The sequence below is a fragment of the Nicotiana tabacum genome, chromosome 15 (genome assembly GCF_000715075.1).
Source record: "Nicotiana tabacum cultivar K326 chromosome 15, ASM71507v2, whole genome shotgun sequence".
NCBI lineage: Eukaryota > Viridiplantae > Streptophyta > Magnoliopsida > Solanales > Solanaceae > Nicotiana > Nicotiana tabacum.
Genome location: NC_134094.1, coordinates 38,338,146 through 38,361,929, shown reverse-complemented (window position 1 = coordinate 38,361,929; position 23,784 = coordinate 38,338,146). Strand labels below are relative to the sequence as shown.

General features: G+C 38.2%; 2 protein-coding genes across 3 annotated transcripts; both read left to right on the top strand.

Moving 5' to 3' along the window:
- The first annotated feature begins 1,152 nt into the window (after positions 1–1,152).
- LOC107808401 (uncharacterized) lies at positions 1,153–6,367 on the top strand. 2 transcript variants are annotated; one of them, XM_075230759.1, is made up of 5 exons: positions 1,153–1,600; positions 3,568–3,710; positions 4,065–4,219; positions 5,756–5,869; positions 5,946–6,367. In XM_075230759.1, the coding sequence occupies exons 1-5, from the start codon at positions 1,307–1,309 to the stop codon at positions 6,071–6,073; spliced, it is 834 nt and encodes a 277-aa protein (XP_075086860.1). In that variant the 5' UTR covers positions 1,153–1,306; the 3' UTR covers positions 6,074–6,367. The 2 variants fall into 2 exon arrangements, with proteins under 2 accessions (XP_075086860.1, XP_016488404.1); XM_016632918.2 differs by having other exon boundaries at positions 1,156–1,600; positions 4,065–4,246.
- A 2,473-nt stretch (positions 6,368–8,840) lies between these two features.
- Positions 8,841–21,935, top strand: LOC107808400 (putative transcription factor PosF21). The gene is made up of 4 exons (XM_016632917.2): positions 8,841–9,941; positions 13,405–13,537; positions 19,693–19,777; positions 21,272–21,935. Exons 1-4 carry the CDS (start codon positions 9,289–9,291, stop codon positions 21,616–21,618), a joined length of 1,218 nt encoding a protein of 405 aa, XP_016488403.2. The 5' UTR covers positions 8,841–9,288; the 3' UTR covers positions 21,619–21,935.
- The last annotated feature ends 1,849 nt before the right edge of the window (positions 21,936–23,784 follow it).

The window sequence follows — 23,784 nt, the reverse complement described above, 5'->3', positions numbered from 1 at the left end:
AGGAAAAAAGAGTGGAGCACATACTTTCAGTATAAGCAGGATCCATCGGCATATGCCTTTTGTCTATACGTGGTGTATAGACAAGCGAACTAATTTGATCCCAAAATGATAAATAAATTAAATAAAATATAAGACTTAGCATTGAAATCGAAAGAAAGAGTAAGACAGGTTCCGGGAGCAAGTCTTCCGAAGACAGCGATAAGAACAATACTAGACAAAGAATAAAGTTATATTTTTCAGCTTGACAGTAAAATGTAGCATAAGTTTTGCCAAAGATTTCGTGTCTATCAATGGTTGTTGAGGTCCCTATTACCTAAGGAACAAGAACCTAGGATCAAGCTCCTCTTAAATGACAATAATGGGGGGAGGGGGGCATTGATGAATATGTAACGGCAGGCCGTGAATGTCAAAATTCTCTGCAATGGCTGCATATTTAATATTGAGGAATATTCTTCATTAAATGCCATCCAATGACAAACATTCGTTTGCTTTCATTGATTGCGTTCCCTTCGGGATCTATCCGATACCAACCGAAGTTGTTGTCCTCGGTCTGGGTTTCCGCTCGCTTCATCTTCCGTCCGCCTCCAATTCCACGTGTCATGTAATCATTCGAGCATTTAATATAAACCGATTTTACCCTATACACTTATACCGAAGGTCTAAAGTTTGAATGGTAGTACAGACTTCAAATCTAGTATGAAGTTTACTTTTGGCAGTGATCAAAATTTAGATATGAAGATCTGAACTTTCTATGGTTTGAAGCTTAACTTTTATGTGGCTAAATTTTAATTACTTTGTAAATTTTAGTTATGTTTTAAATAGCAGCCCTAAAAGCTGTTATTTGTGCACTTCGACTAAATTGTATGTTAAATATTTTTAAATTCTTGTCTCCAATCAAAATGGCACCAAACGAATTCTTTTGAATCGGTTGGAATGGGAATGAATGGCACCAAGTAGCCACTTGTGATGTCACTGTTTAAACTATATAGAGTTTTTAAAAACTATTTCAAGTGGTGTTCCCAAACTTTAGGGGTTTGAAGTTGGAAATGTCCAAACATAATTTCATAGCCAAATGTGTGAAGCGAACTACACATGCAATATGCCAACTTCAAATACTTAATGTTCACATATTGCTTGTGCTGTTTGAACTTTAAGCCTCACGGGTCTAAAGTTAATTCTAAAGTGGATAAATTTTTAAATAGCATCCTAAATATGGCTATTTGTGCACTTGCTTCTTGGCAACTGCCGAAGAGGGTCTAAACTGTAAACCCTCTCGTAGGAGCGCAAGCGCGAAGAGCACAGAGCCATGAACGTCGACGGCATCGTAAGAGATGAAACGAACGTCGCCGGAAAAGCTGAGGAGAAAGAGTACTCATACGAGGAGGAAGAGGAAGAGAGGATGGTTGAAGAGTTAGGAATGTACAGAGGGAAGGTGAGATTGGTGAACACTGAAGATCCAGCAGAGGAGACTATGCTGCTTTGGGGAATTCAACAGCCAACGTTTTCAAAGCCCAATGCCTTCGCCCGCCAAACTTCTCTCCAGCTCCCTATTGACGCCTGTGGCCGCTCTCTCTCAATTCTCCAGTCCCCTTCTAACCTGGTTTGTGCACTCCTAAATTACGTGATTCACTTTACTTTTTTATCTGTTCCAGAAAAAAATGTACCTTTTTATACGTAGAAACAAATTCCACCATTATTTATGGCTTGTTTTAGATAGTTTTTCCTTTCTTTCTCAATGGATTACTCATGATTTAACTCGCTCAAGGTCAAAATGAGTACTTTTTCCATTTGTTCTTTTTTTTTTTTGGGGGGGGGGGGGTTCTTTTTAGTAATTTTTTTAATTACCAAATGAAGATAAAGTAAGTTTTTGTTCTTTAAGGAGAGAAATTGATGAAATTGTAGGGAGAAACTTTTTCTATGCTTACAAAGTTGTAAATGGATTAATTAGGATTAATAGATTATGGGGGTTTGAGTTAATATTTGGTTGTTTTGGGTATATAATCAGTCACTTAGACTGAGTTCCCAAATCCACATTGACTAATCAATTGGCAAGTTTTTTAGGGCTTCATGAAGATGAGTGCAACGAGTCAGCCAGATAAACATGGATTTTGTCATTCTTAGAATGAGCTAAGTCTAAAGAGTTAATATCCGAGAAGCAAATTACCACATGAAAGTTATCATAATTGATCAAGATCTGTGGTTTTTAACAGGCAGAGGATCTTATGAGGAGTAACTAGTAACTAGATTTAGCAGTCAAGTTTAAGTGCAGCAAAGTCGGTTAGAGCAAACTGCCAACTACCCAATGACAAATAGCCATGATCTGACCATCGAGAAACTTGTGCAAGTTTAGGGCATGGTCTGTTTTCAAGATTCTATGTGTGACTATCACAACTAGAAAGTTTTCAAGAGGTAAGCTTAGGAACTCAGAGGAGTATCGTCTCCTGCTTAACAGTACTTTGAATCCACACCCAAAATGGGCTCTCAAATAAATTGCGCTCCACTAATGGGTTTTTCTCTCTTTTTTTTTGCCCATTTATGGGCAGTTCACCTATAAAAAATGCAACATGTAGATTTAAAAGTAGATTGCATGCTTCTTACGCTGGTTAAATATGCGACCTACTGTTAAATAGTGCCTAATATAAGCTAACTTTTTGACGGAAACGGGTATAACTATTGGGCTATAGGTTGCATGTTTTATATGCGAACTGCCGATAAATGGACAAAAGAAAAAAAAGAACCCATTGGTGGAGTGCAGTTCATTCCATAGCCCTTTTTTTTTTTGAGAACGGTAACATGTAACTTTCGTAGGCCAAAATTTCATAGCCCATTTCTGGCGCAGTATGATACTCATTTGGGAATCATTAGTAGGTTAATTCTGCTGTTATAATCCATATAGTTCAGCTTACTCTTAATCTTAAGCCAACATTGTTAGTGTTATCTTTTCCTTGCCATTACCTAGGTCATTGTCTTATAGGTATGTATTCTTCCCATGCAATTTCCTTACACAGGACAGAGGAGACACTGGTATTATTGTTAATTGCCAACGGATCAAATCCTCATTTCTTCAAATAACCTGCACTCCCCTTTTCCCACTCGTCCGACTTGTACTTCTTGCTGCCATGGACCTCTCGAACAGATTTAGGGCAAGATCAGAATCTGTAGCTCGAGATGTTTTATATATAGGAAATCATGCCTACTGTATAGTGATAAAAAAAAAATTACACCTAGTCGTAGTGTATATGAATTTTAGCTGCATATTCTGCTTTTACTCTTGAAAATTTTTGTGACTTGGCTAAAGTTTGTGTTAGTTAGACACTTGGAATTTTAACTTATGAGATGACTAATAAGCTTTTGGCAATGACATGACCCAGAGGCAATTTAGATTAGCTGCTGTTAGTTTTCTGGAAAGGTTGTTTATATCTGCTGAAAGTTGAAATGCTTGTGAGACAATGTGATCTCCTAACACTGGTAAAGCATCCATTTTAAGCATTGACATTATTTCGGTTGCTCTGTCTCTCTCATTTTTTCATCAAATTTCTAACAACCACGCTGTATTTTGTATTTTAGGGTACTCCTGGAGTAACTGGTTCTGTAATGTGGGATAGTGGAGTGGTCCTTGGGAAATTTTTGGAGCACGCTGTAGAAGCAGGAAGAATTCATCTTCAAGGCAAGAAGGTCGTTGAATTGGGCTCTGGCTGTGGATTAGTTGGGTAATGCTGTTATATTTTATGACATTGATATCTGATTTGTCAAAATGATTTTCTGGTCATTACTGGTTTAAGCTAGTGGACAGCAGTCAAGACTCAGGAGTTTGAAATGGTTGCACGTTCCAACAAAATAATGTTGGATTAGTTCCTATTGTAGTTTCTTGTCTCTGTAATGTGTATGAGAAACATGGCATGGCTTGTTGTTCATAAAAGTAAATTACTTGCTCATAAATTTATATTGGTAATGGTACCTTGTAATGGACTTTAAATGTTTGACTCACTCACTTTACATGGCATAAATTTACTGTTGATAAATGGTTCAATTCTCTTATTATGTTTCTCATACAATGTTTCCAGCTGCATTGCAGCTCTTTTGGGTGCTCAAGTTATTCTCACTGACCTCCCAGATAGACTGAGGCTACTAAAGAAAAATGTAGAGGCTAATCTGTATGGAGATGTAAGAGGTTCTGCAACAGTGACTGAGCTCACATGGGGAGATGAGTTAGATCATGGTATAAAGGATCCTTTGCCAGATTATGGTAACAATCTGAGATGGTCTCATTTCCTATAGCAGTTTCTTCACAATACATAATCAAATACCATATGCTTATATCTGAGGTTGTTTAGTTGCCCTTCACGATGATGTCGCATGTTGCTTTATATTGTTATTTTCTTTTCTTATCCTTATCTTTTCTTTGGGGAGGAGGTGAACTAGAATTAGTTATATACTATTTAACTGTCTAACCACAGAAGTATTATTTTTCCAAAATTCTTGTCAGTTATCCTTTTTTTCATTTATAGATTAGAAACCGCCTTATCGGTCTTTCGGAAACAGCCTCTCTACTCCCTCGGGGTAGGGGTAAGGTCTGTGTACTCACTACCCTCCCCAGACCTCATTTGTGGGATTACATTTATAGATTAGAAGCCTTATCGAATGAAGGTTTTGTAGAACTTGAAGTTGTTGTTGTGTATATGACTGGCTTCTATTAAGTTGAGACATTTGCCAGCTTTAGGCTTTTAATATATTAGAGCAATCCTGAAAGGCAAAATGGGTAACATCCCCCCTTTGAAATCAATTTGTCCGTTGACGTCCGTTGACCGGAGGTGAATAGATCTATGTATGTAATCAATAGACTAAATATGGAGAAAATTACATCTTCAATATAGAGATATATGTCAATTGGCTACTTTTGTTTTATTTTTTCCTGTTTTTTTTTTAATCGATAAGGATGTCAAGTGGCTGCATAACAGCCACAAATGAATCAGTTTGTTTTGACCCTTACTCCTGCTCTTGAGAAGCTCTCTTACAAGGTCCAATCAGAATCAAAACCTAATTTCATTTCTCCCTCAGTTGAAAAGTTGCAGTGGGCGTATATGGGTTGTTATGCACTTTGCTATCAGCTTTAGAATTGTCGGAGTCAGCAAGTAGGTATATATAGGTTGTTCATGCTATCAGTTTTAGACCAGTCCAACATTGCCACTGAGCATATATGGGTTGTTGATGCTCTATGTTTTTTTTTTTTGAGAATTTGTTAGGTCTGATTAAATTTTGCCTATTTATGAAACAATGTTGCCACCTAATCTTGCAAAGGAAATGGATGTTTTTACCTAAACCAGTTTGCATCCTCTCACAGCTGCCTCTACCCATAGCAAAACGTGGGACGCACCTCAATGTTTTCTACATTGAGATGCCAAAAGATTTTTAGGGACCCTCAGGGCTTGGTTCAGAGGTAAGAGTGCAGCAAATGATGTGTGGGTTGAGCGGGTGAGTTTGAACCCTTTCATGGATAAAAGTCTGTATTTAAGTGGAGAAGGATAGAGAGGCAGATCCATTATCGACTTAGTTTCGAATTGTGCATCAGCTGGCCCTAGGGGATTTCTCTTTTATTTTAAAAAAATCAAATACTCAGCTTGACAGCTCACATTCCACCCTTTGCCCCTTCTTTCATGCTCCAAAGGCCCGGTAGATGGTCTCTGGTCAGTGGTCCAGTTAGCATATCCTTGATTTTAGTTTACTGTTTCATGTTCTGAATATATTCGTATTTCAGTACTTGGCTCAGACGTGATTTATAGTGAGGGAGCTGTCATGGATTTGTTAGCAACACTTCTCGACCTCTCCGGTACTCAGACAACAGTTATTTTAGCTGGAGAACTCCGGAACGGTATAGAGACTGGATATTTTACTAAATCTCAGATGGTGTGGAGATAGATATATATCATGTGATTTTCTTGTGGCAGATGCTATCCTTGAGTACTTCTTACAAGCTGCTGCCGAGGATTTCACTATTGGCCGTGTAGATCAAAGCCAGTGGCATCCAGATTGTTGCAGTCCTCGAGTGGTAATATATGTTTTGGTGAAGACGTAGAGAAAAGAAAAGTAAGAATCAAGGCTGACAAAGAAATGGCACGAGCCACTATAACATTGGAGACTCATTCACGAAATGGAACCAACAATATACCTGTGCTTCACGTATGATCTGCTAAAGTGTTCTACTGGCTTTCTTTCTATGTAATCCAGTTGTATCATTGAGTAGATAAACCAATGACCTAATTGCTTTTCCTCATTGACGATTTAGTGATTTTCAGTCATGTAAATGTGATTCCATCTGTTAGATAGTAGGGCTTGTTCTGCAAAGGTCTATGCATTTGACTTTGGTCCATTCTCTTGTTCATGGTTGAATCATGGCTTTGGTCCATTCTCTTGAAATTATTAGTATCTCTTATTTGGTATATTTGGCTAACTGATATGTAGCTAAGTAGAGGGGCATGCTAGCCAGCTGAGATTTCACTTTACCCTTATATTTTCTTTTTCTTAGTTCTGTTTTTGGTGGGCGTGGCCTCTATGGAGGACAAGATGCGGGAGGCTAGACTTAGATGGTTCGTACATGTGAGGAGGAGAGACGCAGATGCACCAGTGAGGAAGTGTGAGAGGTTGAGGTTGGACCTGGAGGGCCTAAGAAGAGATAGAGGTAGACCGAAGAAGTATTGGGGAGAGGTGATTAGGCAAGATATGGCGTTGCTCCAGCTCACTGAGGACATGACTAGGGATAGGAAGGTGTGGAGGTTGAGAATAAAGGTAAAGGGTTAGAATAGGTTGCCTGGCGTTGCCCTTGTCTGTAACAGTAGCTTTGATACATGTTAGCGTTAGTTATGTATTTTCATATTTCTTGATTTATGTGATTACTTGTCGTTGCTTTCGTTTCGGCCTTGTGATTACAATACTCAGTTTTAGTTTTGTATCTTTGTGTTTTTTCTTCGGTTTTAGAATTGGTGTGATTGCTGCTGCCCTTCCTTTTATCTTTCCTAAGCCGAGGGTCTTTCGGAAATAGCCTCTCTACCTTGAAGGTAGGGGTAAGCTCTGCGTACATACTACCCTTCACATATCCAAGTTGTACCCTCACATCTAACCCCAACCCCTCCCCTACCCCATCTCTCCCACCCCTCTCTCCAAAAAAGTTTTTTTTTTTTTTTCGTTTTCAGATTTCAATTTTTTTCTTTTCCGTCACCACCTACCCTGCTAACCCCCAATGCCCTCTCAAACCACCCCCCCTGATTTTTTTAAATCTTTTTTTTATATTTTCAATTTTCTGTAATTTTTTTTTCTACAGCCCCCAACCCCTCCCGGATGCCCCCCCAAAAAATTATTATTATTTTACTTTCTTTTTTGTATTTTCAATTTTCTGCACCACCCACCCACCCCAATCCCCTCAACCCCCCTCCCCCGCAGCAAAAAATATATTTTTTAAAATATTTTCAGTTCTGATATTTTCATTGTTCAGTTTACAGGTTCGAAATTTTACGAGTTCCAAAGTTATGAGTTCGAAGGTTTATGTGTTTGGAAGTTTGCGGGTTTAGAAATTTTAGAATTTATGGGTTCGAAAGTTTAGCGGTTCGGAAGTTTATGGAATTTGTGGGTTCGGAAGGTAGGTGGTTTGAAAGTTTATGGCTTCATGTTTACTGTATCTAAATTATTGAGAAGTTATTTTTCTTAATTTGCGTACCGAACAACGGAAAATGAGCAAGATTATTACTTATTTTTCAAGAAAAATATTTTTCGTTATACCAAACACTACCCTTATCTTTAAAAATAAAGAATAAAAAATTATGATCGGGAGCACTTTTCCGTACAATAAGCATTATAGGAATCTAATTAGATCGGGGCCCAACGCAAATATATTTGGTATGTCGTACGCACTTTTAATTCTAGACACCGAGATTCTCGGTAAAAATAGCACTGGCTAGTCAGTTTTCGGACCGATAATTGAAAAATAGCCAGCTTTTGCAAAGTCATTGAAAAATAGCTATTATTTTGCTGCATCATGGACCAGTCCAGCATAATATACTGGAGATTGGTGCATCTGTGTATGAACTTCCAGCATATTATGCTGGAACTCCAACACACGGAAAGTTCCAGCATAATATATTGGAGATTGGAGCACCTGTGTATGAACTTCCAGCATATTATGATAGACCGGTATATTATACTGGAACTCCAGTATATTATACTGAAAGTCAAGTATATTATACTGGAATTCCAGTATATTATGTTGGAATATTTTTCGGATTTTGAATGATATTTTCGTTCAGATTTATCTTTACATAAAAAGTGGCTAAAATTCGATTACTTTTGAAACTATGACTATTTTTCAATTACCACTTGTAAATCTGGATATTTTTGAATTTCTCCTAGATTCTCGAGAACTTTTTACATTCTTAAACTTTAACCAATCAAACTAATGAGTAGGGGTATTATCACTTTTAGCCCTTGTTAGAAATTATTTATATTTGGTAGTCGAAAAATGTATAAAATTTGTATAATTTTTATATATAACATACAAAATGTATATATATACAAAAAAATATATAAAAAATATATGGTGTCATTTTTTCTAATAAGTACTACCCGTTTGGATATAAAATTTGATGGAAGATTTTTCCAAAATAATTTTACTTTTTTCGAAATCAGGTTTGTTCATAAAATTTTTAATTTTTTCAAAAATTTAAAAAGCTACAAAAAGTTATTTTTCAAAATTTTAACTCAAATCACTTGCAAAACTTCAGGCTGCTGTGGATTCCGTTTGTTTATTTCCCTTTTCTGGAGATCTTATCTTAAAAGCTAAACCAGAAACCGTGTAAGAAAATTACCCTTTTCTTTATGCTGATTTTTATCCTTTTTTTATGGCTTTAAAACTGCTCATTTTCCCTTTCTGTTGTTCCTCCCTTTTTGGCGTGTGCAAAAATTCCTAAAAAACCCATTGAAAATATTGAATTCTAGGGCATGTTGTTACAAACAGTAACATTTATGCTTTCTAAAACTCCAATCTTTATTTCACAATTTTCCATTTTGCAGGGTGCATTTTACAGGAGAATGATTCTTGAAAAAATGGTGGATTACAGGGTTTTCTTCTAATTTTTAGTAACTTGTTAAAGCTTTGTTGGTAAATATTTGAATACCCATCTTTCATTTATGTTGAAAAATGCAAGCTTTGTCTTGTGAGTTGTAATTTTCAACTTGAGGGTTTCTTGCTATTTATATTCAAGATTGCATATTTGGAGCTATTATGTTTCAAGATCATTAAGTATGGATAAAGAGAAGTGTGTAGGGGGTTTAATGCCTCCATCAGGAAAATATTCACTCTTTTCGCCTTCCGGGAGTATTTTTAGTGTAAAGTCAGAGCCATCAGGATCATCAAATTTACCTCCTTTAGGGCCTGTACCTGCTTCAGAACCAAAAGCAAACCAATTTAGTCATGATATTAGTCGAATGCCAGATAACCCACCTAAGAATTTGGGTCATCGACGTGCCCATTCGGAGATTCTTACACTTCCTGATGATATAAGTTTCGATAGTGATCTTGGTGTTGTTGGTGGACTGGATGGACCGTCTTTGTCTGATGAGACTGAGGAGGATTTCCTCTCTATGTATCTTGATATGGATAAGTTTAACTCTTCATCTGCTACTTCTTCATTCCAAGTGGGTGAGTCATCTTTGGGCTCGTTGCAAGCTCCAGCGATGGGTTTTACAGCTTCGAGGATTGACAATGTTACTGACGCTGTTAGTGAGAAGCCAAGAGTCAGACATCAGCATAGTCAGTCCATGGATGGTTCAACTACAATCAAGCCGGAGAGGCTTATGTCGGGTGGAGAAGATCCATCTTCAGCTGAGACTAAGAAAGCCATGTCCGCAGCAAAGCTTGCTGAGCTCGCTCTTATTGATCCGAAACGTGCGAAGAGGTAACTCCATCTGTTGCTCCTTCGTTTTTTGCTGTCTCTTTGACATTATTCACAATTTAACCAGTATCATAGCTTGAGCAACCATTTGGATTTGCTTTTATAATACTTTGTCATGCACGATGAAATCCTTCGTTGGAGATTTGGGAACTGAAAATGGTGGAGGTGGGGGGGAGCTAAAGCTGTAAACATCCTGATATGATCTGGTTATTATGATGAAATGTAGTTTGTTAAATGAATACTTTCTGTATTTGTTGACTTTAATTAGTGTTTTATTGGTGGTGAGTTCATTTTAGTGATGTTTCCTTTTCAACTGGTTATTATCTCCAATCTCTTTGCTCCTCAAACTTTTATGATTTTAGCTCCCGTTTGGCCATAAATTTTGGCTTCATTTTTTCAAATTTTGTTTTTGAAAACAGTGTTTGTTTATGAAGTATGATCATGTTTTGGGAAAAAAAATCAAAAATATTTGAGTTCCCAATAACTGGTTTAGGGTAGTTTTTGGGTGAAAATTTTTCTTCCACTCACAAAAAAAACTTCAACTTTTCTTCAAATAAAATGCATGTCCAAACACAACTTCAACTTTCAAAAATTATTTTTCAACACAACTTCAAAAACTCCTTTTTCAAGTTTCAATCAAATCTATGTCAAAACACTAGCTTAGTATTTTGAAGCGTTTGCTCTTCACTCTAAAGTCTTCGCCCAGGGCCTCTTTTGTCAACTTTTCGCTTTAATGGCTGAAAGATTTAAAATAAAAATAAAAATCCTATTAGCAGTTATAATAGTGCCACCTCAAGCATCTCTTTCTACTTCTCCTTGAGCCTACCCAGCAGAAACAAGCTCCTAAGAAGTTGAAATTTTGCTTGCTGTTCACAAGATTTGCCTATAAGAGGTAAGAAGCCAAAAACAGCTGTTTGAAGCCCTTTATATAAGCTTATTTGGCCTTCATTGATGGGAAGGACGTGTAGCTACTATTGTCAGCCCCGTAACTCGTAAGGGTAATTTTGTATGAGATAGATGCTGGGGTGCAAATTAATTTATTTATGCTTCGTTATGTTATTCTCGTCACAACCCAATTCTATAGGACCGCGACATAGTACCTAGTGGGCTAATTGACCACACGAATGCTGTGTTTCATACTAGCTAACATTACAACCTTGAGTATAGCGAGCTCTTGTGAGTGATATAAAGTACTATGATGAAGTTAACATATGCAACTCCAGTCTTAAATCAAATTGAAATACACCCATTACCAAGCTCATGGAACATGACTGCAGATTTCAGACAACTGACAAAAAAGGAAAGTCTGGATAACCCATAAAGGCACACTGAATAAGAAGTGGTGATCACCATTCACCAACTTTAGAAGTATGAGCATCTACTGAAATCTTCAGAACTAACTCCGAATGTGTAAAACATAGGAGTAAGGAGTGAGTCTAAGGATCCAGTGAATAGATAATCTTCCTTAAGCTATCGGGACAAGAGTTAGATAGCCACGTGCAATGCCATACTGAAGCTGAAAACTAGTAAAAATATATTCTGAAAGTATGGCATTGGAAGTCCTTCCTTCAGAATATATTTACAGTTACTTGTTTTCAGCAGAGAGGACTTCCAATGCCAATACTATTAGAATTTTCTGAAGGGAGGACTTCCAATGCCATATTCTGAAAGTAGGGTATTGGAAGTCCTTCCTCCAGTGTTCCTTGCTCTTTAGGTCCTTGTGTTGATATATCTTGGTCTCATTACTTGTCTCTAATGAATCCTTCACGAAAATATCAAGAACAAATAAACCTGTGATTCATTGTTAGATTTGTCCTAATTTTCTGTCTCTCAAAGATGAGGAATTTCGAGTCAATGTTATCCAAGTGTAAATAGTATTATCTTAGAGTTATATTGCATGAACTAGGTAAGAATAAATACCGACTTATGAAATAGTAGGATTATTTATCAAAAAATGAAAATTGTGCTATTAGCTGTTTTAGTAGGATGAGATACATGGTTCGCCTGGTGGATCATCCCATTAGATGCATGTTGCTACCTTATATATTTGGGTTGTGACAAATATGGTATCGGAGCTTGTTTTGCAATAAGATAATGAGACAAAACCTCAGTGAGGACACTAAATCCCCAAGGAATATTTATATGACATCCATAATAGAGGGCGAATTGATGAGTGGGTCACGTAAAGGACTGCTAGTCTTACAGGTTGGGAAGCTTTCGAAGGAGAGGTGCATATGGCACCTTAGGTAAACTGCACTTTGAAAAGGGAAGTGATACGGTATGCCCACATTTAGGCTCGACTGTCCAAGGGACAAATTCGTGAATTCTATTGGACCAAAGCGGACAGTACTCGCCACGAGTTTAAGTTGTGACATTTTCTTAAGGGTTGGTTTAATGTTGGCTTCTTTGCCAAAAGAAATGTGCGGTTTTTTCATTCCTCATCTCCTGCTCTTCCTTTTTATGATGGTTGGCAGACAGGGCACTGGATTTGGGTGGGAAGGAGGCGGATAGGATACAAACTCAATCTGTTTCCTTTACCTGTATGTATTTACTTCAGATATTGCTGAGATTAATTGACTTCAAACTATTACTCTATGTATTCAACATTTGATTTCTTCAGTCTTGCTTTCTTTTGGATATCAATACTTGTTTATAGAGTAATAAAAGGAGGTCAAGAGAGGGGTATGAGTTTCTCAGGCTTTGTTTTTCTTTCAAAATGTTATGAATGTGCTCTATATTGCGTAATATGGCACTGACTATTCGGAAGTCATGTTAGCAGTCTGTAGCTATTTGGAAGTTAGTTCTATTGGGTTAGATGCATTCCTTTTCCGAATGACATTCTATTCTTTTTATATTAGTTCTATAGGAAGGGTGTGACTCTGGTGCTCCTTTTTAAGTTGCATTATTGGTTGTTCGTCTGAAAGCTGATTGTTCGGATGGCTTAGAATTCTGAAAAGTTTTTGTGTGGTAAGCAAAATATCTTGTATTATGAAATACTGCACCATTGCTATTTTTGATAGGCATTATACGATTGTTCTTCTCGGATCATTTATCTTTCAAAAGGTGTCCTCCCTTTCCAGGGTGATATCAGTTTTTTTCTTTCTACTGCGTGTAGTAAAAGTTATTAATTCTGGTTTTCTTAACTTCCTCCGCCATCTGATTTATGTCTTCTTCCTCCCAAGGTCTTTTATATCCAACAAGCTCTTCAAAGCGACTGAGGATTCTAAACATCTGCATTTGACGTCTTAATTCTCTTTAGTTTAAATTTTTGTTTGCTTGCTGAAGTATTTTTTTAATGCTTTAAGCTGTCCAATGCTTTGAAGTCTCTCTCTCTCTCTCTCTCTCTCTCACTCATTTTTTTAAAATTGTCTGGCATGGTTCAAAATTCAAGTGAACTTAATACTCAAACAAATGTCCTACTGCTGCTGCATTCTCACATTCTTGTCTTTGCTTCACTATGCTACAGAATTTGGGCAAACAGGCAGTCAGCTGCCAGATCAAAGGAAAGGAAGATGAGATATATAGCAGAGCTCGAGAGGAGAGTGCAAGCTCTGCAAACAGAAGCGACTTCTTTGTCTGCTCAGTTGACCCTGTTGCAGGTATATATCAGAGCTTTCACTGCTATGCAGTTCCCTTTTCTCTTTTTACTTGTATTGCATTCTTTTCATGAACATGGTTGAAGAGATGGAATGAAGTAAATCCTTGTTAAGTTGGTTTCATGTTTGGTATTTTTCACTGAATTTATTTCTCTCTTAGGAAATGAGCCAACTTTCAAACAAAACTTTTCTGATTAGTTCTTGGTCCTTTTCCGGGGAGTTCCCATCCTCCATGATGGAGGGGAGGACCTTTTTTTCAGCAGGAGACAAGTCTTTCGAACTAATCGACATCAGTGAAGATCGGGTTAGATGGTTTTTACTCTATGAACGCAGCAGGAGGTTCATCGGCAAGATCAGAATCGATGAAAACAATATAAGATGGGTATGCGCTGCTTTGAAAGATGCTTCACGGGGAGAGGGGAACTTGTGTAGGAGATGGGGAAGGAAAATTGAGGCTTATATTTACAGAGTATATCGGAATTTCAACAGTTACGACAGATTTGTTCGTATTGAGGCATGGTTGGGTGACAGGAAATCATCGGTGATTATCCCAGAAATTATCGAAAACGGAGGTTGATGCGACATTGCAGACAAAATCTTGAGATTTCTTTGGAGGCCAGAAAGACCGGCGTCGAACTGGAATTATCAAAGTCAGTCAAGATCTTATTTTGAAGCTGCTAGTCCTGAGCTCTGGCCTTCAATAAAGACGAATGGTGCAGTAGCAGATCAGAACAAAATCAAAATTAGTGCAGAGGCTAAAGCAAATAGCTCTCATTTTCTTGCTAAATGTCTAGTTGGGAGATTTAATGACCCATTCAACATGTCTCCAAACTATGAAGTTGTTCAAAAATGGTTTACTAACACATGGAAAGTGACAGTAGGCTTGAAGGTTACGCCGATTGCACACAATCTCTTCCTCTTTGAGATGCCTTCTCGCCAAGAAGCAGTTAGAGTCAAGGCAGGTGATTTGTACTGGAATGGAAGAAGGTTGTCATTGGAGTGGTGGTCAGCGGTCACAGGATTGGCAATGGCGGAACCAAACTCCGAACGTAGATGGATAAAAGCTTTTGGAATTCCTCTCCATGCTCGGTTGGAAAGCTCTTTCAGAGTTATTGGAGAATTGTGTGGCGGCTTCGTTGACACCGACGAAGACACCAAGAAAAGGACTCACCTGCACTAGGCTAGGATTTGTGTCAACAAATCAATTGAAGAAATTCCTAGTAAACTTGAATTGAAAGTGGGAGAACTAAGCTATGAAATTTCTATAATTTCAGATGCTTACACTAAATTATGGGTCGCCGGAGATGGGGTGAATTGCAGCAGCAAGGGTTTCATTGAAGAAGAAGGGGTTAGGGTTTCGAGGTCTGCAACTGTCAAATCAGTAGATAGGCCACAGGGACAGCACATGCCTTTAGCCTTTAATTCAAAATTGCCATATGCCAATGAGGTGGGGCCCTATAGTAGGTTTAATAATCCAGCCAAAGGGGCCAGTATTATTAAGGATGTTGGGCCTAAAAAAATTATTATTAAGAAACCAGACAAAGGGGCATGCATTATTAATTAAGTTGGGCCTTCAAACACAAAGAAAACAGATCAGGCTTATTACAACAAAGGCCCAAAAAGAAGAAATAAGATATTACAGATCTGGAAGGCCAGAACCCAAGACCCATGCCTTCTTAAAACACGCTCTTCACCTCCACCACATAATCTTGATCCCCTTTTCATAGAACTCCATGCTCTGGAAATTAAGCGTATGATGTCTGATTCAGAAGGGAGTGTTTGCCCGAGCCTCTGCGATGCTGATGATGAAGGAAAATTGCCCCATGATATAGAACTTCTTTCTATTCCTCCACAAATCAGGGAATTAGCACCAGTGTTTGGCTCAGAATCTGATTACGCTTCTCAATCTCACAGTGATACTCTATCCCTTCCTTGGTACATTGATAACTCTTTTAATCAACAAATTGTTCATACTCCTTCTGTTATATCCACTTCGAAATGGACAAAGTTGGTTATGGTGAAGGCATGCAAAGCTGGGGTTAATGCAACTGGTTTTGAGCACGAATTATTGAATACGATTCTAAGAATGGACCAGAGAAGACAATCTCAATTGCAGCAAAGGGAGTCAGAAGGGGGTTGTTCAAAGACAAAAAAGAAGCAAGGGGTGACAAAATTGAAAAAATTAGTTTCGAATTTAAGCCAGGGTAAAGGGGAAGGTAGGGTAAGGGGCAGGATTCACAACGCTCATTTGGGATGAAAGTAAAAATCCTTAGTTGGAACGTTAGGGGGTTGAATGAGAGTAAGAAGAGGGGGATCATCAAATCTTTGTTGATGAAGTGGAAGGCAGATATAGTATGTTTGCAGGAGACAAAAATTGAAGAGTGGTCACAACAATTAGTAGGTTCTTTATGGGGAAATAGATGGGCTAGCTGGGCAGATTTGCAAGCAAATGGCACAAGAGGTGGGGTTATCATTTTGTGGGACAGGAGGTTGTGGAAAAGCATTAACATTCAGCAAGGTATATACTCGGTTTCTGTCATTCTAGAAAGTCTCCAAGAACAATTCAGGTGGTGTTACACTGGGGTATATGGGCGACATTCAAATGCAGCAGGAAAGGATCTTTGGCATGAATTGGCAGCAATAAGGGGTATTTGGGATGGGCATTGGGTGATAGGGGGAGATTTTAATGTATGCAAATATGAGCATGAAAAATTCAACTGTCTTAGAAGGTCCAGAGCAATGAAATCTTTCTCTGATATTATATTGGAATTGGAACTGTTGGACTTACCCCTACATGGAGCTCAATATACATGGTCTAGAGGTGAAGAACAATTTCAGGCTTCTAGAATTGATAGGTTCTTAATCTCATCTGAGTGGAATGACAACTTCAAGGCAATAAAGCAGGTGACTTTACCCAGAGTAGAGTTTGATCATAAGCCATTAATGCTTGAATGTGGGGATTGGGACTCCAATTCATCTTATTTTAAATTTGAGAATATGTGGTTGCTAGCAGAGGGATTCATGGACTCAGTTAAAGAATGGTGGTCCAGTTATCAGGTAGTGGGCAGTCCAGACTTCATCTTGACTCAAAAACTGAGGAACCTGAAGAAAGACATCTCATGCTGGAACAATGAGGTATTTGGAAAACTAGAAACTCAAAAAAGTAAGGTACTTAATGAACTAACTATACTGGAACAATCATATGAAGGCAGAGTTCAAACACAAGTTGAGAAGGCTCAAATGATCAACCTGCAATCACAAATTCAGCAGTTAGCAAAGATTGAGAAGGTTTCATGGAGACAAAAATCAAGATGCTTATGGCTTAAGGATGGAGATAAAAATACAAAGTACTTCCAAAAGATGGCTAATGCTCATAGAAAAAACAACTGCATTGATAGGCTACAGATGGGGGAAGTCATCATTGAAGATAAGGAGGAAATAAAAAGTGAAATCCTGAACTTCTACCAGCAGTTGTACACAGAGAATGAACCTTGGAGGCCGTCAGCTAGATATGACAATCTAGCTAGGATTTCAGAAGCTGAGAGAAACTGATTGGAAAGGGAGTTTGAGGAACAGGAGATTCTTTCAACTATTAGAAAATGTGCTCCAGATAAGGTTTCAGGACCTGATGGTTTTACTATGGCATTCTTTCAACATGCTTGAGAGATTATAAAAAAGGAGGTTATTGATGCAATGAATCATTTTCACCACAACTGCCACATGGTTAAATCTATTAATGCCTCTTTTATTGCTCTGATTCCTAAAAAGAAAGGCGCAACCGAGCTCAAGGATTATAGACCAATCAGTCTTATAAGCAGTGTTTATAAGATTGCTTCTAAACTTTTGGCTGAAAGGCTTAAAACAGTCATTGGGAAGTTGGTATCGGGGAGTCAGAATGCTTTTGTAAAAGGGAGACAAATCACAGATGCTGCTCTCATTGCAAATGAGGCACTAGATTGGAGACTTAAGAGTGGAGAGCCAGGGTTGTTATTTAAACTGGGCATTGAGAAAGCTTTTGACAAAGTGAGCTGGTCATACTTGCTCACAATTCTGAGGCACATGGGCTTTGGGGAAAGATGGATAAGATGGATCAAGTTCAGCATCACTACTGCTAAGTATTCGATCTTAGTGAACAGGGGTCCAATGGGTTTCTTTTCTCCACAAAGAGGTATCCGACAGGGTGATCCTATCTCACAGTTCCTCTTTATCTTGGCCATGGAAGGGCTTAGTAAAATGCTGCAGAAAGCCAGTCAGTTACAGTGGATTTAAGCTTTTAAAATTGGGAGGAATGTTGGGACTCAAACTGCTGTATCTCATCTACTTTATGCAGATGATACACTGAATTTTTGTGGAGCTGAGAGGTCTCAAGGATCCAACTAAACCTAACTTTGTTCATTTTTGAAGCTATTTCAGGTTTGCACATGAACATGTCGAAGAGTACCATTTATCCTGTTAATGAAGTCCCAAATCTGGCTGAGTTGGCTGGTATTATGGGATGTAAAATTGATTCATTTCCATCTACTTATCTTGGTTTACCTTTGGGAGTAAAATTTAGATCCACTGAAATTTGAAACGGGATCATAGAAAAGTTTGAGAAGAAACTTGCATCATGGTAAATGCAATATCTTTCATTTGGGGGTAGATTAACACTTATCAACAGTGTATTGGACAGCATACCAACTTACTACATGTCTCTATTTCCCATCCCAGCAAAGGTTTTGAAGCAACTTGATAAGCTAAGAAGAAACTTTCTCTGGGAGGGCAATAATGAACGACATAAATTCCACTTGATCAAGTAGAAAAAGGTTACACAACCAAAAACTCAAGGGGGGTTGGGAATCAAAGATCTAGCAGCACACAATAAAAGCATGATGATGAAGTGGCTGTGGAGATACAATACGGAGGATTCTGGGTTCTGGAAAGTTGTCATCAAAGCCAAGCATGGAGAGCTGAATCACTAGTGTTCAAAAGTCTCAAGTGCTCCATACGGTGTGGGATTATGGAAAGGCATCAGCAAATTATGGAGTACTTTTGCTCAGAACATCCACTTTGAAGTTGGGAATGGTACATACATCAGATTCTGGAAGGATAAATAGCTTGGAAACTCTACCCTCCAAGTTGCATTCCCTAACTTGTTCACCATAGCCCAAGATCCTAATGCGGTTATTGCTGCATATAGGGAAGGGTTCAATTGGGACTTGAAGTTCAGAAGGGACATGCATGGTTGGGAAATAAATGAGCTGCTAGACTTTTATGCAAGACTACAACAAAGCAATGCTAACTCCCAAGTTGTGGATAGACTTAAATGGGGGAATCATGGTGGAGGCATCTACACATTCAAGGTGGGATATCAACAGATGTGTTCTAGTAATCCCATGATAGATAACTGGCCCTGGAAACTTATTTGGAGAACCAAGCTGCCACCAAAGATTATCTGTTACACCTGGACAGCATTATATGAGGCATGCCTCATACAAGATAACCTGATGAAAAGGAACTTCCAGTTACCTAACAGATGCTACATGTGTCAAAAGAAAGCTGAAAGTACCTGCCACTTGCTCCTACACTGTGAGGTGGCTTCAGACATATGGTACATGTTTTTTTGCCTTTTTGGTCTCAAATGGGTCATCCCTTACACAGTCAAGGACGCTTATAAGAGCTGGAGTTTATGGAGAGTTGATGAAGCCATCAGAAAAATCTGGTCAATGGTCCCTGCTTGTATTTTCTGGTGCATTTGGACAGAGAAACAAGAGATGTTTTGATGGAAACTCAACTTCTATAGGTTCTTTAAAGGCTATGTGTATTGCCAATTTGTTCTGTTGGTCTAGACTGTACCCTATCAACAATATTGATCATCATTTGGATTTCATTAGTTCCTTAGCTCTGGCTTAGCCAATTAAGTATATGAGCCGGAATATTTTTTGTAAGCTCAAATGCCAAATCATGTACTTCTTGCATCTTCTTGATGCCCATCTATTGAAATCACTTAGTTTATCAAAAAAAAAGTAAATCCTTGTTTGCTTGGTCTTGTATATGCATAGCATATGAATGTACATACATAAATACATATTCAACTTATTCTATCTCTCTTATGTGCAATATGCCCATATAAAAAGCTAGGTTTTGATATATCTGCATTTGTTTTCCATATGGTACAGAGAGATACAAATGGACTGAGTGCTGAAAACAATGAACTTAAATTGCGCTTGCAGACAATGGAACAACAGGTGCACTTGCAAGATGGTAAGAAACTAAACATGGCCTCGTCTTCTCTCTCAGAAGCCGACTAGTTTCTTCATTTCTTACTCCGGATGTCAGATAATTCTCCCCTTTCTTCCCGCCTCCTGATTTTGCTGGAAAATGTGCCGTTTCATCAACATCCCCTTTGAATCTATATAGTTCAGATAATTCATGCTGATTCAAATAGGATTACTATTTAGATTTGATAAGTATTCTGGCGTGCTTTGTTTTCAAGTATACTTTAATTTTAGGAAAAATTTAAGTGAAATCAAAGTTGAAATACTTCTTCAGCTTCACATTGCATATTTGTTTGACTTTTCTGGTTAAACTAATGCAGTAGTTCCTTAAGTGCTCTTCATCTTTGTTGCGCATAAGTGCAGGATCCAAAACTGGTTGACCCAAATATTAAACAATTCTTGCAATTAAAATATTGATAATAATTTGAAGTGAAGTCTGTGAATTCTAATAGTAATTAGGTTGTGGAGGTTCGGATGCATGCGGATAATTTAAAGTGGATTCTTTTAGATATAATGTTTTGGTTCTGGAGGTTTGGTTATTTCAGATATTTGAACTTTCAAAACTTTTGTTTGTATAGCCAAGCACTGTCATTACTCATTATAGTATTGATTATTCAGAAAATTCATATTTTTTTCTCCTTTATAATTTTTTTTTTCATATTTTATTCTCTTGATAGGCACCAATATATTAGGTTCTATTCTGTTAATTGGTATTAGTTACTTTAAAAATTTGAATAGGCATACATTTCTAAGTAAGATAATATCCTAAACAAGTAATTCTAAGGCGGTGCAGCACTTTCCTATTCTAGTATGCCAGTCCCAAATTAAAATCACCTTGGAAAGGAGAGTGCATCACATAAGAAAAGAAGGCTAACTTTGGTAAATAATTGTTTTCAGGTTGTGGGATGCAACCTTAGAACTCGAGAGAAATTTTTCTTGACCTAGAAGATTCAAAGAAATAAACCAAGTTAGAAAGATAGCACAATATGCCCACTATCTTTAGCCCGTTAATGGGCCTTTACATATAAGAAAAGGGCACCGATATGTGCCGCATCTCACAGTTGTAAGGCCATCATATCATTCCATCAAGTTGGTTGTCTACATTGAAGATATAGACAATGCCATTCAGAAACATGTGCGGAATCCTGAGTCAACCAGGACCTTAGTGTTGTTGCTACCAATTAAAGGAAAATGGGTAATGACAACCCCGGTCAAACCTCTCAACCTTCACACCTGTGGAAACCCAGGCATAGAGGTGGATGTGTTACATACCTCGTTGTTACAAATGATTAGGAGGTTCCACCTGACTGACTTAGTGGTAAAGTGCTTCTGCGCAGCTTTTCTATGTGAAATTGTGTCCCGTGGTCTATGATTTTCCGTAGTGCTTATTGGGTTCTTAATGCATGACTTAAAATATTTAAGCCAATTTTTTTTTTAACATTGTTCTTAAGTTCTCTTTGTTTTTTCTGCTTTTATGTAGCATTAAATGATGCACTTAAAGAGGAAATACAACATCTCAAAGTGCTAACTAACCAAGGCATAGCAAATGCTGGACCTATGATGAACTTTCCAGCATCCAACAACGGAGGCAATCAGCAATTTTACTCTAACAACCATGCAATACATGCGTTATTGACGGCACAACAGCTTCAACAGCTCCAGGTACATTCTCACAAGCAGCAACATCAGTTTCAGCACCATCAGCTCCACCAGCTTCAGCAGCAGCAACAGCAGGAACAACAGTTGCAGCAAGCCGGAGATATGAAATTGAGAAGTTCAAGTTCATCTGCTCAAAATGACCATGCTTCTGATAACGGAATGGATTAAAAAGTGCAGAGAGCCATTGCCGGACCAGGCAATGAAGAGTTAGTGCATGTTCGAGCTTTCATGATGTCATATAGCTCAGCTTTCTTTAGATTAGCTTTCATTAGCTACTCTCCTACATTCTAGTGCTCCCCAGGGTCTTGGTGAAATTGTAGTTGAAATTATGAAGCTACATTCATTTTGCATGTCGTATTTGACATGGACTTGTTCATATAACCTGTATCTTTAGGCTTAGTCCATTTGTACTTAAAACAGTAAGCACCTACTGTGCTTTCAGTGTAACATCTGTTCAGCAATGGAGTCAATGTGTTTGGGTGGTACCTCTGATAGTAAGTGCCAACGAGATTTTCCTTTCGTCAAGCGCCGGCATGGGCACCGCACTAAACTTGGCTACTGAGAATGCTGGTCAGGTCCTCAAATGAGCAGGGATAACGAGTTTGATGCAAGTACCTTTTCCGTAGCTTTTTGCCTTGTTTTCCATTTGAAGTATTGATGCCATTGACATGACAAACGTGGAAAGATATAATTAGCATTCAGAAAACTACACAACCTTTCAAGTCTTATCTTGATCTTCAACTTGAAGAAGAGCAGTATTGAGTTTCTTTCCACCAAAATAAGAAAAAAATAATAATAGGAAAAAAAGAAAGAAACAGAACAGTATTGGTTTATTGTTTTTCTTTGGGAAAATGACACTGTTGATGTTCTGATTCTGCTACGTGGCGCAGAAGATTTATGAGAGTATTTCTCGAGAGATGATTGTGCATGAGGGATGTGTCAGTCGTTTGAGTGGTCGACTTGAGTTCGGATATGGAGATTCTTGGGATTTGGAGACTTGGGAGTTCTCAGAGGCGAACTATTCCTTGGTTGTGGACTATGAAGATATGGCCAAAGTTAGACAGTTGATGATATGTGTTGTGATTTGGTTATTGTGGACTTTTGAAAGGTTATTTGCACATTTTTTTGGATGATCAGAATTGATTTGGGGGCCCATTGTTATGTCTAATGAGGATATTCTGCATCGGATTGGATTGTTTACTCAACACATCTATTGTTGAGGGGTGTGTCATCGACTAAAGTTGATCTTATTCATGTTCTTATATGCTCCATGTGCTTCTCTTCTATGCTATGACGGGTTGCGAGACCGTGGCTATTCATGCGTACAATGTGGTTCTGTTCAGGCCCGGTTGCGAGATTCGAGCGAGATGGCTCCAAGTGTGTCGAATTATTTATTGCGCTGTGGTTGTGGTTGTCCCGTCTGTAGTATTTTGTACTATCTATCTATGGTTATGGTCATACATTTTGCGCGTTTGCTGGTGATATACATGAGGTTGTTTATTGTGAGCATTATCGATCAATGGATATGCCATGTGAATCGGTGTATTTGGACTGTGCTACGTGCCGTAGTTAGGTTATGTTAGGATGAGATTCTTTGTGGTTATTTCGTATGTTTTGCTTCTCCCATATAGGGTGGATTCAAAGTATGGTGACGTTGGGGTTGTACCTGTTGGACTTGTCAGATGGATCTCTCATTTGGTTCTCTTTCCATCTTTTGTTATATTCGAGTTATTGCTTGTTGTGCACGAATTGACTCGTATATGACTAGGTGGTATTTGGTGTGGCTTGTCGGTCGAATAGCTTGTACTGGATGAGATGTGATCATTGGAACTGAAATTAGTGCAATCGGACTTGGATAAGTTATGTTTGGATAAGAATGTCATTTATCAACTTAGAGTTTGACAATGGTTCTTATCGAGCGAGAGAACTCCAGGACTTATGGATGAGTGGTTATGAGTTTCCACATATTTCTTACATCATTAGACGTGTTTTGAAGGTTTGGAACATACTGGGTTTAGTAATGAGCAACTATTGTGATCGAAGATATTACTATGAGTACATGAGTTATATGGTATATCGTGTGATTATATCTTGGGATATGGTTACGGCTTGATGCATCTTGGTTAGACTTATACAGTGAATAGATGCGAGAATCGGGTCTTATAAAGGATTCTGGATATTGGAAATTGGGTTCTAAGGTTTATGGACCAAGGTTGAAGAAAGAATCTGGAGTTTGGTTGTGTTGACGAGCTTATATGTATTGAGGTGACGTGAGATCATCTATGGGTATGTGTACGGTAAGTTTATACAGTGATTTGATGGTTTTGGAACAAT